Consider the following 20,085-nt stretch of genomic DNA (forward strand, 5'->3'; position numbering starts at 1 on the left):
TAGTCCAAAGATTAAACTTTTAATTGATTTTTGGTTTGACAAAAGTGTAAACCGACAATATTGGGTAATTTTTACTTATTTTGTTAACATTTAAGGCCAAAAGAGTAACAAGTATTTAAAACAATGTAGCAATAAACATTATGGAAGAAAAAGTTATGTTGTTAGCTAAAAAAAACTTTTAAACGTAGAGTGACACATTTTCAGTCGTCAGAATCTGTGATGTCACGAATTCATTATGTTCTGCTTTCTCTTGGTATCTTTGAAAAGACTAAAAGCTTTTCTAACCGTTAACAAGAACCCACTGCCGTTCCTTTTTGTTCTGCAGGTAACAGTAGACACCCTATAGAGTTACCTATTCAACGTTTATCGGGCTAATTATCGTACATATCTACTGACTATCAGTTTGACATAAAAACCAGTTTTTCCTTTTTATTATCAAGTCGCCCACTTTCGAAATAGCTGACAAAATTTGGTTTAATTTTGTCAATTTTAACAATTTTTTGAAAAGTTTTTTTTTGTATTTTTAGTGAATATTTAGTGTATAAGGTTATGCTTTAAGAAATGTGCAGTAGGAGTTTGTTTAAAGGCTTAAAAAACGATTGGTAACTTAGTTTTGAACTTGACTTGCTGCTGATCAGTTCGGAATTAACTAGCAAGACTGACGGTAAGTCGAGTACTAATGACGTTTTTATAGTAAATTGTGACGTGTAAATGACGTGTGTTATTTCAGGCGACCTATTTGGTTTCATTTTGAGGTACAATTTCACGAAAACGACCGAAAAGTGGCGTCCTGTTACTAACCTACGTAAAAATATATAAACAATTTACGGTACATCCCCGCCCATAGAAATTAGTTAGCCATGATTGATAAAAATATCTACAAGTTTCATAACTAGCCTTGTTTTTTAATCTAAAGCCCTTTCTTTAAGTCATTTTAAAATTAATTGATTTCCGATTTAAGTGATTTAAGGACACTTTAACAAGTTTTTGTATGTGTTACTAGTCGTTAGCAAAAGATGTTTTAGTAAAGTTGTTTTAATGTGACAACTATTGTGTTATACATTGACCCTCTGCTAACCTTTTGGTATATACAAAATTTAAATTATTTAATAAACAAAAATTTACTTCCTTAAACAATAAAGCACCTGGCAAATTGTAAAACGAAGGTAAAGCGTAGAAAATTATTTATAAACAAACTATTACAACGAGTAATTGTAAAAGGTCACAGCAAGTTTAAAATATATAAATTCTTTTAATTCTTAGGCTCAAAAAATCAAAGTACAAAATTACAAATTAATTACTTATTATTTAATCTGTCTTTTAGTTTACATAAAAAAAATCTAATATTTTAATAATTTTTCATGATTTCTATTGTTTTTAGGTTTCGGTTTAAAAAACCTGTCATCATGGCAACAGTCATAACCCAGTTCAGTCCCCAAACCGAAATCAACGAACATGAAAATGCCTCTCAACCCAGTACAAACATTATTCCTACACATTTTTCAGGTACATTTATAGATACTTGTTTTAATTAACAATTAAGTAATTTTTTTTTACTTTAAGTTAATTAATATCTTTAAAAAAAAAAATTTTTAAAAAAAATAAAATTTAAAAAATTTTTTTTTAGAAAATTTGCCAAGACCTCCTTCGCCGTCAAAAAACTCGTCCCCAGTTGCTATAACAACCTTGCAAGAAACCAGTGGTGCGTAAAACAAATATGTCAAACCTCTTCCTGATAACTAATTTCCTTCTTAATTCAATTATTCTTAAAGCGCCGCAAACACGTGCGTTTCTATTTTCGCAGTTTCGCCGTTAGAAGGTCAGCAGCCCTCCTCGTCCCACGTCATCCAGTCGTTGAATGACGTCACGACACAGCATATGACGTCAGAAATAGTAGGCGAGCAGCAGCAGCAGCAGTTTGAGTCAGCAGCGTCACTTAGATACCTTACCAGTAATGAAGGTAATAGACAAAAAACGCGTTTTCAGATTATGACGTCATAATTTTTTTATTTTTATTTTTTCAGGCTTGACGAACCCCTTTCATCCAGCGCATGCGCAGTACGCACCGGCCCAGATTGTGTAAGTGTTTATTTGTTTCTAGAATTGCATTACTATGGGTTTAAATTTGAGATGAAAATGGTTGAGTATAAAATTCCCTCTACGTCTTATAGTTAGGCGTACAGGATGAGCCATATATAATATCATGTTACGCTAGACTATTAAATAAAGGATTGGTTATATAGGCATTAGGTGTAAAAAATTGAATTTTTTAAATTATTAACAATTTATATTTTGTTTCGGATTAAGTTTAAAATATAGTTTTAAATATCAATTTATAGTTTATATCAAAAAATAGTTTATCAAAATTAAAATACATAAATTAAAAAATTTGTAAAACTATTTGTAATGAATTCTGTAAATTATTTAAAAACTTATTTTGTTTTTTTAAATGCAAATTTTATTTTTAAAGAATTCCTGATTTTCCGCCCCCAATTGCAATTCCAGTCGATCCACAATACCACTCACAACAACAAGAACAGGTCAAAAAGTTTTTTAATTTATTAAATATTTTCGATATTTTGCTACGTTAAAAAAAAACATAATTTTTAAATCCAATTTTTTGTATTTTAAAAATATTACTTTTTAACCAAATAAATTCTACTTTTAAGTTTTTATAGTAAGGTCAACAATTGTTAACATTTAAAATTGACTACTTAATTAGGTTCTGAGAACACCAAAACGATTTTTTTTCATAGAAAACTATATTAATCTTGAAATATAAATAGACACAAATTAGGCAACAGTTAATGAAATGAATCATTTTTGATGACTTTCTTGCGACCATTATATCCATTTACACCAATACTGACTCACTGGGCTTTAACGCGATACCAACTAAAACGTAACAAGACCTGATATGACTTTTACGTTTAGATTTCACCCACTCAGCCTCTCGACTACGCGGCAATGCATACCCAGCTACAGTACGCCAGGTTCCCGCCGCCTATGCCGTCACAAATACCAGGTTTATTACGTCACAGTTAGGTTAATTGTTGCGTTAAATTGTAGTTATACATTGTCAGTGACCGAATCGGCAACTGTTTTGACTATAGGAAACCGAAAATTAAAAATGAAACCAATTTTTAAAGTTTTTTTTCAAGTTGTTTTAAAATAATGTTTGGAGGTATTTTATAATTTTATTATTTTTTTATTGTCTTAGGCAATAGGCCAATCAAAATAGAGGAGACTACAGCTTCTTCACAGCCCAGTTATTCCTACGTAACTCCAGCCACTTTTCCGACACAAGCGGCGCAGTATGCCATCCCAATCCAAGGTAAGATTTGTTTAATATACAAACAGGGACCATTGTGACAACAAACGCTTAAAACAATAGAGTAGAATTTTTTTTGGAATAACTATTGAAAGAGGCATTGTTATAATTTGAAGTTTGTGTTTTATAATAAACTAAAGCTATATTAATACCTATAACTTCTAGAAAAAAAAGTATAAAAAGCATTAAAAATTATTAATGTTTTATTAAATTTGAATTTTATTTTTACTTGTGAATATTCTAACTCTAAAGTATTATAAATATTATAACAATAACTGTCACTTTTCAAGAATTGATGTTTATTTTAGTTATAGGATTATGCATAACATAATAATCTGTTATAAGATGTTTTGTTATGCTTTTTGAGTTTTAGTTAAACGTAACTAAACAGCCATTGAAAGTTAAACTTGATTTTAAATAGGCTTGAAAGTACAATAACAGATTTATAATTGTTAAACATACTCTAAAATATATTTTTTTTCCAAAATTAATACTAAAAATTTATTTTAATCGTTTGATTAAAACGGCAGAGGCTAATAAAATAATTTTTAAGCTGTTTTCAAGCCGACTCAAAGCCCCGTGTGCGAAATATTATTGTATATACAGCTTTTAAATTGCCATACAAACAAAGAGCTCTAAAAAATTCTGCAGTAGCCCCCTTTTTTTCTTTGCAGTTCGAACGCCTGGCTTTTAAAAGTAGGAATAGTATCAAATTCCAGTCGGTTTTCGCTTCGGGCAAAAATTGATCAAATTCTGATAAGAGTTTAAACGGTTAGAGTTGTCGTTGTTAGTTTTTAGTTCTCGGTTTTGAAATGTCGTTAGGTTGTGAAATTTTTTAGTTGAGTTTTTAAAGTTTAAAAATCGAAACTTAATAAACGCATTTATTAGACTATGGCTTTCAACGTGCGCATATATATTAAGTTCTACTAAGTTTTTAGCGTAGAAATTTGTAATTTTTGCTAAATGATAATAATTTATTAATGAAAAATCGCAACTTTTATTATTAAATTTATATTAAAAAATGATTTTTTTTAAAAACTAGTAACACTGGTGTTAAATCGTTGCCATTTATTTTCTATTACGTCTGAGCGCGAATTTAAAAATTATTTTTGTACCAGAATTTAGGTAAAATTTTTAAATTTGTTTTAAAATTTGATGTCTTAATTAAAAAAAGAAAATTAGTTTGTAATATGGCGGCTTACCCAGCAATGTGGGGACAGTATATGTATGGTAAGTCAAACGTTATTTTTGACTTGTTTTAATATAAAACGATAATAAAAACAGGGCAAAATAAACAAAATTACCGTATTTTAATTTAAATATATTTTGAATATAAATTATATATATACTTTTTTGTAAAATTAAAATTTTTGTCAAAATACCAATTTTCGGAGATATTTAACTACAGTAAAAAAATTAATCTATTTTTTAATTAAAATATATTAAAAATCGCTTTAAAAAACAGAACACCAGACTTTTTTAATTTCTAAATTTTACGCTTTGCGCCATTTTGTATATTTTGTTCTCTTTAAGGCTCGCTAATGCATTGCCTGTCATCAATCAATGCCCCCTTTGTGATGTGAGAATGGTCATTGTTTAGGTTGCCATTTAGTAGTCAGCCTACTTCACGCATGACTTAAAGTTTTTAGCATTTTTAGAATGATCTTTTTCCCAGGTTTTGTGGAGATTAATCAATCAGCAGTTTACAATTGATAATTGAGTGAAATTAATTGATTATTAAGATTTATTGGAGAATAATTGTATGTGTAAAATTGGAAGAATTTAATAAACTATTTTTAAAGCGTTTTATTTGCATTTTAATCCTATTTTTACGCTAAATTTTACATTTTAAGTTGGTTTGTTTATACAAAAATATTAGAAAACTAACATGAGCTTAAATTTGCATTTAAAATGCAAGTAATTAAATAAATAACGATAAAACACAGAAAAATAGTAAAGAAATTTGGGCAAATCTTTAAAAAAAAATCATTTATAAACAATTAATTACTTTGGTTATTAAATTTCGAATTTAATTTTTAATTTTCAAACAAAAAACAACAAATTTACAGGTGTTAAAAGGATTTAGAACGCTTTCGTTTATTTCGTAATTATATTCGATTGTTTGAAAACGGGATTATGACGTAACAAAACAGGCTGTTTCCAGAGCGCATTAACGATAATTGTTTTGTCATAATCCTTTTCAGGCCGCTGGTCTAGCGAAAATACTCGCAGCTGTGTCAAAAACGTAAAACCTACACGAAATTTAACCAAAATGAACTAAAATGACATTTTTTTCGAGCCCAATTATCATATTTTCGAGTTAGCCAAGCGCAAAGCTAAGTAATTGTTCTTATTGACAAGGATTAGCGCCTATTAGTCCCAAAACAGTCATTTTAAGTCGCCTACGACGCGACTCAGCCTATGCCAGATCTCAATTCGAATATGTAGGCTTAAAAACACTTAATTTTGTTAATGCATGAGGCTTAGTTTGCTGTCTAGCTGTAAAAGTTGCTAGCTCTTTTTGGGGGAAAGTTAAGGCATCAGATATGCGGGGCAAGGTTAATATTGCATGACCTCGAGCATTTCTGTTCACCTTTCCCACGTTACCTTGTTGCTGGTTGGCCTGTTGCCGTAAACTTTCCGCCTCAATTTGGGGAGAAATTTTGACTACCCGTCATCGTAATTACTTTTCACGCCTTGGCAAGACAAATAATTCTTTATTTACGTTTCCAAGTCGAGTTTTGCCACGGCACTGTCATTAAAGTGCGATTGTTTTGTAATAGTAGCGTAGATTAGCAACGCTCGAGTGTACACGCTTAATATCATAAGTCGAAATGCATATTTCAGGTGGTGTCGAAGTCCCTTAATTATACAGCGAAGTTAGGCCTGGAATTTTAACAGGCTCATTTTAATCACACTTGCAGCGTAAATAGGCTAAATAGTAGGTTATTAGGCTGTACCACACACCGTAATCCAGCATTCTAAGTCACCTTAATCGCCCTGTAATCAGTTATGACGGCCTGTTTTGAGTTTATTCACGTCAATTGAATTTAAATCAAGCCAAGTTTGGGGAAAAGAAAATCCACACGCATTGCTGTTTCGCATGGCTGACCTAGCGTAAAACTAGGCTCTGAGTTGAGACTGTTATTTTCTTGTGTCCCTGAAGAATTGAGTTTTAATAAGGCCTCATATTGTGCTAGTAATGGTAGTTTTTTGACGTCAGATCCCAAATTAAGTGAATATTGTTGTTTAATGAAATTTTTGAAGTATTAGAATGGTATGGAAGCAATAGCAGCCTATTTTCCTAGAAATTTTGGTAAGAAAACACGCTAATAGTCAGTTTTAAGTCAAGACAGTCACATTTATTACATTTTTGGTAATTTCGGTATAATAAATAAGTATTTTTTAAACAGTTAAAAGGAAATATGTTTTATTGCTGTTACAACTGCTAAACTTGATAAAGAAGTTTAAAACATAGAAATAGTACGCAGTGTGGTTTTATTTAAGCGTTTATTTTAAAAAGCTTTAGTTTATTTTGGAATAAGTTAATTTTTTTGGTTTATTATCTAAAATTTATGGTTTTTAACTTTTTTATTTTTTTAGGTGCTGGTGGTGGTTATGGCTATGGTGGTCACGCCTCATTGAGCACCGCGTCACACAATATGAATACGTCACCGCAGGTTTGTTATTTAATTAATTTACAAGAAATTAATTACTTTTAACAAAAAAACAAAAGTTTACAAATAAAATGAATTTTTTTACCCTTGCTTTAAGAAAATTTTAACTTAAATTTTAAAACTTTTCGTCGTCTGCCGATCTTATTGATTTTGGAAAATTTCATGTTTTATTATCAAGTTTCACGTTCTATTAAACGTTGTTTGATTTACTTTTTTGTTTTAGAATAGCTATAAATTTAAATTTGATTCTAAATAACTACATATTTAGCATAATTTTTTTTTTGTTTGTTGTATTTTAGGAAACTTACGGCCCGGCCGGTTATGCTCATTATTATGGTGCACAAAGCGGTTACTACCCCAACAATAGTGCTGTTATTACGTCACCAATAACATACCAACTTCAAGAGCCCCCGCCAGGTAAAAAATATCAAAAATTTTCAAAGATTTGCCGATTTTCATTTCAAAATTTAGACATTAAAACATTTTTTTACAAATAAAATACTATTTTTATTATAACATTTTTTTTTATTTTTTTTTTTTTGATAGACCAAGCTGGCAGTGCAGACTCTATCAAATACACAATTGACGATCTTGACCGAAGAAAGTCGGGCGGAAAATCGAAGGCAAGAGCCAATCGTAAAAATAATTCGCCCGGCCCCGATTCGCAACTAGAGGTAAAAATTTAAAATTAAATTTTAAACATTTTTTATAATATTTTATTTTAAAATAGGTGTTTCTTTTTTTAAAAGGTAAAAAAAAAATTTAAAATTAAAAAAAAAATATATATACATACCGTTTAAAAAAAATATATATATATATAAATATTTAGGCATTTAAAGTAAATTTTTAAGATTTTTTTGTTATTATTAACAAGATTTAAAGAATAAAATTTTAATATAGATATCTAATTTTTTACTTTTTAATAATATTCAATAAAAACATATCAAGGAAAAGTAATGTAATATCTTCAACTTTATAATTACATATAAATAAACTTAGATATTCTTTAGGTTATCTCATATAGTCTACTGGTTAATAGTTTTTATTTTTGATATCGATTACAGACAGAAGAAATTAATTTATCATGGTTAGACAATTATTATTATAATAAATAGGAAATGGTATACTAAACGGGGAATGCTGAAATAGATCAAATTTCTACCAGAATTTTATTTTGTAAATTTATTTTCTTTGCCGCGCATTTTTTTTATTTTCTTTACGCGCATTTTTTGTTAAATTATCATTTTTTTTAAATTTTGTAAACGCACATTTAAAAAAAAATTATGGTTAAAATAATGTGTTATAATTAAAATTTTTTATTGTTATTGGTTGTACGGTGTTTTTGTTTAACAAACAAATTAGCGATCAATGTAGTTGTTAAAATTTATAGTTTTTTCTCTAACTTGAATATCACGTTACAAAAAAGAGATTAATCTTCAAATTTCAAAATATTTTTTTTGTTTACAAAATTTTTACAGACTTTAAAAAAATTTTTAAATTTTTTTGTCTTTGTTTTTAATTTTTAATTATTGTTTATTCGTAGAGAGTTTTTGTTTGGGATTTGGACGAAACGATAATCATTTTCCACTCACTTCTGACGTCATCGTACGCTCAACGCTACGGAAAGGTAAAATTAAACAAATAAAAAATTATCATCATATTATAAAAATTTAAATAAAAAGACTTCAAAAAAAATTACAAATTACAATAACAGAATATTTGAATTCTTGCATTTTTTTCTCCAATATCTTGTATGTATTTAAAAAAATCACATTTTTAAAACGTAAGTCATGTTTTTAACCCAAAAGTCATGTTTTGGTTGTTATATTGTTGACGCCAGTCGCTTACATTTTGATTTATCGCGATATCAACTCAAAATGGCAAACCCAGTTAGCAGGCAGTTAACGCCATCGGAATTTTACGGATGGTTTAATTTAAACGAACCAGATCATTGTGTCACCTTAAAGCCCTTCTTTCCCATGAAAAAACTTAATTTCCTTGGCGCAAATGATTCAGCCTAAACAAACAACTAATTGTTGTAACTCTTTTTTTTTTGGTTTTGATTTGATAGAAATTTTTGAATTTTTTACGAATTTCTAAAAATAATAAGAATACTTAACGATTTAAAAATAAAGAATTTTTATAAGAATATTTAAACTATCATTAACAAATGTAGATATTTAAAAATGTTAACTTTTAAACATTGTGTTAAAAATAATATACCAAAAAGACGCACCAAATTATTTTCATTTTTATGTATAAAAAATCTTAAAATACCGTTAACTAAAACGTATTTGTTGGTGCTTTTCATTGAAACAAAAGACCATTTATTTTTTGCGCCATTTTGTATTTATCAAATGTTTTAATTAAATCCAAAAATTAGGCGAATAAATATAAAGGTTTAACATACGCTCCGTTATATTTTGAACGTAAAATTGCTTTAATAAAAAATCAAAATCAGCCTATTTGAAAATTATGTTTTTTGAAATAAAAATGTGTTGTTAAAACTATGTTTTCAGTTGAACGTGTACTGTAAGGATAAAAATATTATAAATTATTTAGGCCCTAAAGGCTTTTAAATATCCAATTTCAAACGGGTTTAATTTCAGACAGTTTTTTAAATTTTATTACACAGAAAAATTAAAAATTTTTGGTCTTTAAATATTCACCAATTTAAAAAAAAATATTGGTAAATTTATTCGTAAAATATAAAATTTTAAGTTCAAAACAATAACCTTTATTTTTTTTAAATAACGTAAAAATAAATTAAATTTTTTTGGTAATTTTCTCTTCACCTATACCAAGTGTTATTAGCTAAATTTAAATTGAAGATCAAACATATCAGTTTAACTAAATAGCGACAAACGAAAACGATTATATTTATTTTAGTCGCGCGACAATATTTCGTTTGATGACCATTCTACATATAGTATAATTTAAACATTTTTTTATTTTTTTTCTGTGCGAAAATTTTGTAGTTTTTAGATTTTTTTACGCTATTGCTTTTAACTATATTAAAATGTATATTTGTTTCGTCATAATCTAACATTTATACGTCATATTAGGACGCTTCAAGCACGTGTGCTCTGGGTTTAAGAATGGAGGAACTTATTTTTAATCTTGCTGACACACATTTATTTTTCAACGACTTGGAGGTTGGGAAATCATAAAATTTTTAATTTTTAATTTTGTGTTTTTTTTATGAAATCATGGTTTTCAAAATATTGTTTTTATACAAGTTGAGTTAATATTAAATGTTTTATTTGGCGTACCTGCAAGGGTCCTGTTTTTAAAAAGGGGTAATTTTATTTTGGTTAGTCCTTTTTTTATGGCGTTTTAAAAAGTATTTTTTCTATGTTTTTTTATTTTTATTAGGTAGAAAACTAATTTTGCCATGTACTATATTTTTTCGTATAAATTACTAAAAAAAATTTAATAAATTTAATAGATTTTTATTTTTTATAAATTTATAAAAAAACACAAAATTTTCATTTTTTTTAAATTTTAGGAATGCGACCAAGTCCACATTGATGACGTATCATCCGACGACAACGGACAGGATCTGACGTCATACAACTTCTCCACCGACGGCTTCCGGTCGACTTCCGGGAACGTGTGCATGGCCACTGGGGTGCGCGGCGGGGTCGACTGGATGAGAAAACTCGCTTTCCGATATCGAAGGTAAAAAAAATAATTTTTTTAATTTTTGGAGTATTTTTATTTTTTTACAATTTTTTGTGATTTTCCAAATACTGGTAATTTAATTTTATGTTTTTTGCGCATTTTCTCTTATTTTTACGCCGCGTTTTATATTTTAAATATTTTGTTTAGAATCAAGGAAATCTACGAACGATATTCCAACAACGTGACGTCACTTCTACCAAGTCATGGCCGAGATGCTTGGCTTCAACTCCGAAACGATCTTGAAAGTGTGACAGATAACTGGCTCACACTGGCAATTAAATCTCTTAATATCATCCAACAAAGGTAGTTTAAATTATTTTGTGTTTTTAGGCTTAATTTTATGGGTAAAATGTTACAAATTTTGCTCAAGATTTTGCTTTATTGTTTAAATTGTGTTGGTTTTAATTTTTGTTTATTTCTAGATGTAGGACAACTTTACAGTCTAAACATACAAGTTTGTTGCCCCGGCCCAGTCTTAAGTTTTTTTCTCTATCCCCTTTAAGGGATAGGTTTTTGATATTTTTATTGGGTAAGGGTGTGCGATTGGGACATGTCTGAGCTATCTGTGAACGCTGGGCCCAAGGGCGATTAGTGTTGCGTTGGTGCGGCCCGAACCCGAAACCTTTCGTCTCGTAGTCCGACGCCATAAACCGGTTTATCACACTACCGGTCAAATGATTTTTTTTGCTAGTTAACGATGTTAACGATTTATGGTTCTGCCATCATCCTGGCGGCTCGGCAAGAGCTAGCATCGGTTACAGTACCTTAATGAAAGGATTAACGACATAAAAAAAGCAGGGATCGAACTGAAGACCTCATGGTTCAGACAAGTGCTATAACCATTACCCTGCACTTGTGGCCTTTGTTGAATACCTTTTTAAAAGTAACTTTTATTTATTTGTTAATTTATGTGTTATTTTAGACCGAATTGTGTAAACGTGTTAGCTACAACCACTCAGCTTGTCCCCGCGCTCGCCAAACTTTTCTTATACGGACTGGGCGACGTTTTCAGCATTGACAACGTGTACAGCGCGACCAAGATAGGAAAAGAAAGTTGTTTCGAACGAATTATTCAAAGGTTTGGACGAAATGTGACGTATGTGGCGGTGGGGGATGGGAGAGATGAAGAGCAAGCAGCTAAAGTGGTGAGTCATCAAATTTTTGTAAAAAAAAAAAAAAATTTAAAATAAAAAAAAAATAAAATAAAAAAAATATATTTTGTTTAAATAAATGAAAATTTGAAAGTTTTTTTAGTAAATTTTATTGACTAAATTTTTAATTTTATTTTGTGTTTTTTTAGCATAACATGCCATTTTGGCGGATTTCCTCTCATTCCGACCTCATGGCACTACATCACGCTCTGGAGCAGGAGTACCTGTAGTGGGTATTCCCCCAAGCTATAAAACCCGTGCAATTTTCAATTTCAACTCTGAGATTACAGGCTTTTCAAACCCGGCGGTGCTACAAAAAACTCTTAGTTGTGGTGTTTTCTTATTTTTTTTGTTATTTTTATTTTATGGTACGTTTAATGCGTTACTGCGGTGCTAAGTTTGCGAAAATTCGTTCGCTATTTAAATGTCGAAAATTATGGTTTACGTTAAATCATAGATTAAAGCAAATATGGTGCTAAAATTTAAACAACATTTTTTGTGTCTCCATTTTTAAAAACCCTAAATTGAAGTTACTAAGTTAATTTAAGGTCGTTTCAAAAATATGCTGTTTTGTATATTGTAACAAATATCTTTAAATTCAGTTTTTTCAATTTACATTCCAATTTGCTCTGCCCAAACTCTAAACATTACCTTTTTTATCCCTTTACATTTTGTTGTATTTAACAATATCTATGGACCAAAACCAATATTTTTCCATGACACATTTTAGAAATTATTAGAATTGGAAATACAGTGTTAAATTTAAAATCTAAACTGCATTGTCGTTATTGTAATATGGCGAAGCTGAACAATAAAACAAATTTTCATTTAAAGTACAACTGTTTTCTAGAAGTTATTAGCAATTTTGTAAATGTTTTCCCTATTTTTTAATTTATACTAGTATTTTTTTTAGTTAAAACACGTATTCTTAGCCTATGTTTAGCCACAAAATTTTATCAACAGGTTTTCTCAAGTGTAAAGTTACTAATTTCCTAATTCACGTCACTTCTCGCTCAGCTGGTATACTGGATCAAATATCAAATTCTGGATTAAGACTAATTACTCATTTTTGTTTAAATAACTTTTTAAAAAACATATTGTTATCCAAAATACTTTAAAAAGTTGTTGCCTTTAATTTTTCGAATATACATATTTTAAAAACACACGAAAAAATTGTATTAAATTTAAAAATCTAAACTAAAAATTAAACCACTTTTAATAAATAAAATATAGTAATAATGTTTTAGGTATTAATTTTTTTAAATAATTTGAGTAAATTTTGACGTTTATGTTAAATAAAAACTATTTTTAAATCAAAATTTAAAATTTTGGTTGGAGATTCCTATGTGGGCTCATAAATTGCTATGACGTCACTATCAACCAATCTCGCACCCGTAAAACAATAACAAAGGCAGTTTAACTTAAAAAAATAAAAATATTCAAATTTAAATGTTTTCATAAATAAAAATAATAATAGCATGCTGGTGTTATTTAAAATTAAAGTGATTTATTTGTAAGTATATGGCTAACGTAACATTCTTACAATAAGACTGGTAGACTGGTAGACTTAAATTTTAGTTAAACTGTTAAATTTTTTTTTCGTTTTAAATTTTAGGCACAATGTCATTTAGGATGAACGATATTAAACATGAACTGGACAATATAGTTTACCGAATCAATTCTGACTATCATGACATAAAACTAAGTGTTTACAGAACTGCTTTAAAGCTATGCTGCTTACAAGAAATATTAAAACTACAAGAAGTGAATACAAACTCAGTATTTCAATGTGTTAAATCAGCATGCCAATCATCTAAACATAAACAGGTTGATAATATCACAAACGAAGTTGCGACATTTGGAATTTTATATAAAGTTGTGCAAAATATTGTTAAATTGTCCGGGATTCAAGTGAACGGCACAAAATTGTGTAAATTTATTTCGTGTTTGATTTTTGAAATTTACAAAGACGAAAAAGAGAATGGCGAACAGAGTACCGTAGCTCTTGTTTCGGTCGTGTTGTTTTTTATCGTTCTAGGCCATGAAGAAATTAAAACAAAATACAAATTGTTGTTTAACTTATATGCTGGATCACTGGGAATGCTGTCTAGAAGTCGCACCGGTTTATTATTAACCCATTTTGTTCGAATCACAGATATTTTTGGCGAGTCAAACAGTTTCTCGAAAATATCACCTGCAATTCAAAGCTGCTTTGACAAGGTACTTGGTGGAGTTATTTCAGAGGACCAACTGGTCCATTGGATGTTGAAAGAGCCGCAGACCATAGTATGGTTACCTACAATGCATCGTTTAAACTTTTCCAAGTCTTCAGTTCACGAAAACATTCAATGCTCTATGTGTAAGGTGCGGCCGATTGTAGGAATTCGTGTTCAGTGTCTGCGATGTTTAGACTACGACATGTGTCAGATTTGTTATTTAACTCAGCACAAAGCTACTGGAACGCACAAGCAGAGTCACCCACGTCAGGAATATTACTCGCCAGCAGGAAGCAAGGATAAGATTAATGCATTTGCCCGAACCATCCGAAATATTGTCACAAAACGTTACAAGCACAAATCGCCATCTTCTAGTTTTCTGCCAATCACACAAAGCGATAATTCCATCCAAAGTGAACACACCACAAAAGAGAATGTCGATTTTAGAGATGTTAGTAGTCTTGCTTCAGAAGAAAAAGAACAACTGTTAGAACTGGTTGCTAGGTTGAAGGAAGAGAATAAGAAAATAGCTGGAACTGCAAAACTTTTGGCAAAATCAAAACACGAAAGACCTCAAAATGACGAAGAACAGTTAATTTTACAGAGTAAATTAGATACAGTGACCCAACAGAATATTAATTTGCAGGCCGAACTGGACAACTTAAAATGTGTGGTTTTTGCCGATGATTTTTTGCAAAACAGAGAACAGAATATGTATGAACCTCATTACGAGAGTGGGTCTAATTATGAGGGCTCAAGTCACAACACTAGTTTAAATGATGATCAGTCTGAACATTACAATGAAGAAGAAAGTCATTTCTCCAATCAAAATGATTCAAATCAGGAATTTTATTCTCAGAATAATCACGAAAATTCAGGCTCTTTACAGAATGGATTTCAACCTCAAAATGGTTCTTACCGACAACATGAATTTCAACCCCAAAATGGTTCTTACCTTTCGAACTCATCTCACCAAATGGAAAATCTTCAACATTTACCCCCTAGTGGTAAGGTTTCTAGAAAAAGCAGCGATACAAAGAAAAAAATCAGAAAAAATGATGACAGATCAAATTCTACTAATTCAAGTACTAACTCTAGAAAACTTACTAATCAAAATTTGACAGAGAATTCAGACAATTCTTTATCATATGATGATCACCTTAGCTTAATTGTTAAAACCCTTGGCGCCAAAATGAAAGAAACTGAACAAAAAAAGGATCAAATTTGCCAAGAAAATGAACTTGCCCATGCCATTGAAAATGTTAAAGAAAAAATGAACACTTTGATTGAATTTGCCATTAAAATAGAAAAACAAGATTCAAGTTAATAAAGTGATTGGACCAAACTATATCAAACCTATAACCTAGGACTAGTAATAGAATATTTTTACCCTATATTAATTATGCTGCATATTATAAGACTTACGCAATTCACAATTGCAAAACAATCAAAAAGATTGATTTTTAAATTCAACTTGTTGATCAAAATGTAGTTTAAAGATATATATACTTAAATCGTACTAATATTCATATAGGGTATGTTACTGTTATCATATATTTTTACACACTGTTTAATTTATAATATTATCTTAATTCATATAATTTGTTGCACTACTATATTTATTATATACAACTTGTAATATAGTGTAAAATTGAAATGCTTTTTTATTTACTTTTGTTAGGTACTACAAAAATCGAATATATACATATTTTTTAAAAAGTTACGTATTTATCTAGTTTCATTTATTTCATTGTGAATAACAAAATTTTATTTTTATTCTTCAAACATTCACATTTTTTCATATTTTCTGAATTTTTCTAATTTATATTTTTACACAATTTTGCTACATTATAAGACAATTTCTAAGATTAAGCTGTAATATAACAAAATTCAAGTTGCACTAATTTATTGTTTTATATTTTTATATTTGTAATGTTTTATTAATTTTTAATCAGGTATGTCAGTGTTGGTGCTGTTATTCTTCAATGTTAGTTGTTTTAGTAAATAATTTCAAATTTAATTTTTTAAATTTAATCTTTTCGCAGATATAAGTTTAGATTTTGGTAATAATGTTAAGTTAAAATTGTTCTAAAATCTCCAAGTTATTGATAAAAAAGATTAAAATGTCAGAAAAAGAAGCAGTAGAAGAGTAAGTAAAATTTTCGTTTTGAAATTTTTAATTTTTGTTTATTATTTGATTAGATTAATTTATATTTTAAAATATAATAGATTCGCAATTAAGCATTTTCTTAGCTAGTTTTAGTTTATACCTACATGGCATACAGAAAAAAAATTCCATAACAATATGTCATAACAGGCCTACTTTAAAAATTCAATCTAATGTTGAATATTATTAAATCTTCAATTTATCTTAACAACAACAAATTATAAATCATATCTTCGTAACATAATGATTAAATTTTTAGTGACACTAAAGCTGATGAGTCAGCAACATCATCAGTAGGTGAAATCGCTTCGTCATGGATCGGATCTTGGTATGAGACAGCAAAACAAAAGGTAAAATATTTTATTTTAAATATTATTGGCAATTTAAAATTGGACAAGAAAATGCATATAAGAAACAATTGTATTTAATTAACTACTAGTCTATGGCACGCCCTACAGTCGGCATTTCATTCGTCCGAATATGATTGCAACTCTCAATTAATATTTGCCCTTACACTACAAATAGGGTTTTATTTTTTTGTAGGTTTATAAATTAGACCAAGTTCATAATTATTAAATGTATTTATTTTTATTATATAGATAGCGGAAACAAATGAGTTTATGGTACGAGATATGAGAGAATTCACACAAACTGTAAAGGACGACACTTCAAAACTTGTCGCTAAAACTGCAACTTCTATGAAAGAACAACTTAATATACAGGTTAGAAAATTATTAAAAATGTTTAAAATTGTCATATAAATCTTTATTCTTGATGTGGGAAGGCCTTTTTTGTTACTTCGTCTGATATATATAGAATGGACTTTAGTGAACCATGTACATGTTATCCAATTTCTAGGATAACAAAGTAAATAAAGCTTTCTTTGGTGGTCCTCGAGTAAATTATTGCAAGCAAATATAAGTTAAGATTTGAACTGTATTAATGCAATGAAAGGCACGACTATAAAGGGGTATTGACTAATTTTACGTTAAGTTGCTATAACATTTAGGTAGTGGGGAAAATTGTGTGTTTTCACTATTACAACTATGCTGCCAGTTAAATTTTTAAATTTAGTTAATCATAGAATTTTTATTAGGGAAATATGGAAGAAGCTTCGCAGACAACAAAGCTTGTGACCAATTCATTATCAGGTTTTCTCGGTTCTGTGGTAAGTCACGTCACACCCCTTCCTCCAGACTCCGACGGTTAGTTTTAAACTTTGATTTTTGTGATAGATAAATAAATAAACAAAATAAGGTGTCCTAAATTTAATACACTATTAAAATAACTACATCAAACTTGATATGAAATAACTTTATTTTTTTAAATATTTTTGTCTTAATAGAGGATATCAACAACTCACTTTTGTTAGGAACAAGTACAGGAACTCGGGTAATGTCACCCTCAGAAGCTCGGTATTATAATTTACAAACAGATGCTGGAACATACTGCAACGAACCCGATAGTAAAATTTTTTTATAGTTTAGATAAAAAAATTATTAAAATTTTGTGACATTTTTTTAAATTTTTTAATTTTTTTTTATTTAAAAAAAATTTTTTGTAGACAAACTTGAGTTTGATAAATGGCTTGAAACTTTTGATTTTGAAGTCAAAAAAGAAGAGATTTCGATTTTAATGGTGGATTTTAAAGAAATTCGAGCGCTTTATACAAGATTAGTGCCTGATGCTGTTTCACATATTGAATTTTGGTCGAGATATTTTTATAAAATGGGTTTACTGAAAAAGGTATAAATAATTCATTTTTTTAAATTAATTTGCTACAAAAGTAATATTTTTTGTTAACTTGTGGGTATGTGTTTTACATTACATGCCTTAGGTGAGTAATGTACATTTACATTTTTGTTTAAAATATTGTATCTTAATTAAGTACTTTCAATAGATTATATATGAAATAAAAAATCAATTTAATTTTTTATTAAAAAAAAAAAAAAATCAATTTAATTTTTTATTTCATATATAATCTATTAAAAGTACTTAATTAAGTTACAATATTTTTCTACAATAACAAAGGCAGAAAATAAAATAAATTGGTGTAATAAAGCAATAAAATAAATATTAAAAATAATAAATTTTTCTTGTAACTAACTCAGGCAGAGCAAAGAAGAGCTTTGTTAATTGAGAGAGCTGATCAGCAAGACAAGCAAGAAACTGAGTTAACATGGGGAGAAGAAGGTAAAAAAGAAACTTTTTTTACCCGCTCAAAAATTTTTTTTTTATTTATATTCAATTTTGTTGCCTAAACATCCAATTTATGAGCCTACAAAATAGATAAAACTGCCGCTTGCACAAGTAAATTATCGCAAGCAAATATTAGTTGAGAGTTGTGACTATTTTACAACAATTAAAATTCCGACCGTGGGGTGGGCTATCGACTAGTTTTTAGGAAAAAAAATTGTTTTTAATTTTTTCTACTTGAAAAAAGTTTAACAAAAGTTACCATATTTTTAGATGATTTTGATGTTGTAAATCTACCTACTGCCACTGAATTACAAGAAACAGAAAATACAGAAACAAAAAACATTGCCGAAATTGAAAAAACTACAGAGCTTCCACCACAACAAAAAACTGAAAATGTAACGGCAGAATTTGAACAAATTTCTGCCGAAAACCAAGATATAAATACCAATCAAACTGAGATTACTACGGAAATTCAACAAGAATTTCTGCAAGAAAATGAACCCGAAAATGTAAAATCCGAGCCAGTTCAAATTAAAGCAGAAACTGTAGATACTGACAATACAAAACTTGGGATTTCAAAGGAGAATCCTGCTGAAAGTCAATCTACAAAGGACACTGCCGTTTCTACTGTAAAAACCCCTGAGATTAAAGAACCGAATAAATCAGCAGAAAAAAAATCATCAACAAAAGAAGCTGAAAAAGTTCCGAAAGTTGATTCAAAAGGTATAAACAACACTATACAATTTTTTTTTTGGTATATTTATCCTTGATGTGGGCACTACAAGAACAGTGGGGATTAAACCCAGGACGCCATGTAGTAAAACCAAATGTTCTAACCACTATATCATGCTATCAATATAACTAAAAACAGACAATTTTAAATTATCATAAAAACATTATAAATATTTATTGAATAGAGACGTCGAGTGGTGATAGTTCTGATTGGGAGAAGGAGTTTGATTTGGATATGACAGCCGAAGAAATTGAGGAAGCTCTTGCAGAGGAAGTTGCTCCTGATGTAAGTTAATTATCATTTTATTTTTGAGGTTTAAAGTTTAATTCCAACTACTGGACATATAAAAAAATTATAATTTGGATGAACAGTCACTATTTTTTGTACCTGAGGTTCTAGGTTTGATTCCCACTGCCTGTAAATGCATTTTAAGCTTGTTTTTATTACTTTTTAGTGTTAGATAAGGTCTTGAGTTTGAGACCAAGTGTTGGCAAATTAATATTATAATTTGCATTTTTTCTGTAGTGTTTTTAGCGGGATTTAAATTTTGAAGTTTTGTCTACAAACTTATCCAATTTTATCATGTTAATGTTTAATATTTAGGAGGAGATAGAAGGCTGGGAGGATTGGGAGTAATTTATGACATTATAACTAACTCCATGATGTCATTATACTGTTCTTGACGTCAATGACAGCCTAAATTTTTGTGCTTGCTAGTATATATTATTATTGTTTTACTTTTGTACATATTTTTTCTTTGGTGATTTGTTATACCACTTCATTAATACAGATTTATTATTGAAGTATTATTTTCCAAAATCGAAAAAGGTAGTTTTTAAACTAGACAGAATTATGCTTTGGTTTTGATTAATTGAATTTAAGGTGAGAGATAAGATTAAGGTTTTTGAAAAATGAAGTGTACCTAGC

The 20,085-nt window shown here is 29.0% G+C and overlaps 3 protein-coding genes across 3 annotated transcripts; all 3 read left to right on the top strand.

Moving 5' to 3' along the window:
- The first annotated feature begins 1,381 nt into the window (after positions 1 to 1,381).
- Positions 1,382 to 12,640, top strand: LOC145749334 (protein phosphatase EYA2-like). The gene is made up of 16 exons (XM_082565076.1): positions 1,382 to 1,506; positions 1,628 to 1,702; positions 1,805 to 1,960; positions 2,025 to 2,079; positions 2,471 to 2,540; positions 2,935 to 3,025; positions 3,221 to 3,334; positions 6,935 to 7,011; positions 7,308 to 7,425; positions 7,555 to 7,682; positions 8,552 to 8,635; positions 10,074 to 10,163; positions 10,517 to 10,689; positions 10,840 to 10,995; positions 11,615 to 11,837; positions 11,993 to 12,640. Exons 1-16 carry the CDS (start codon positions 1,407 to 1,409, stop codon positions 12,071 to 12,073), a joined length of 1,791 nt encoding a protein of 596 aa, XP_082421202.1. The 5' UTR covers positions 1,382 to 1,406; the 3' UTR covers positions 12,074 to 12,640.
- Positions 12,641 to 13,317: 677 nt separating this feature from the next.
- On the top strand, positions 13,318 to 15,737 carry LOC145750352 (uncharacterized). Its single transcript, XM_082566369.1, has one exon. It carries the CDS (start codon positions 13,464 to 13,466, stop codon positions 15,384 to 15,386), a length of 1,923 nt encoding a protein of 640 aa, XP_082422495.1. The 5' UTR covers positions 13,318 to 13,463; the 3' UTR covers positions 15,387 to 15,737.
- A 365-nt stretch (positions 15,738 to 16,102) lies between these two features.
- LOC145750247 (BSD domain-containing protein 1-like) lies at positions 16,103 to 19,961 on the top strand. Its single transcript, XM_082566236.1, has 10 exons — positions 16,103 to 16,208; positions 16,486 to 16,576; positions 16,826 to 16,948; positions 17,323 to 17,431; positions 17,572 to 17,691; positions 17,791 to 17,972; positions 18,338 to 18,419; positions 18,696 to 19,148; positions 19,343 to 19,443; positions 19,762 to 19,961. Exons 1-10 carry the CDS (start codon positions 16,183 to 16,185, stop codon positions 19,792 to 19,794), a joined length of 1,320 nt encoding a protein of 439 aa, XP_082422362.1. The 5' UTR covers positions 16,103 to 16,182; the 3' UTR covers positions 19,795 to 19,961.
- The last annotated feature ends 124 nt before the right edge of the window (positions 19,962 to 20,085 follow it).

Source organism: Corella eumyota, chromosome 4 (assembly GCF_963082875.1).
Source record: "Corella eumyota chromosome 4, kaCorEumy4.1, whole genome shotgun sequence".
NCBI lineage: Eukaryota > Metazoa > Chordata > Ascidiacea > Phlebobranchia > Corellidae > Corella > Corella eumyota.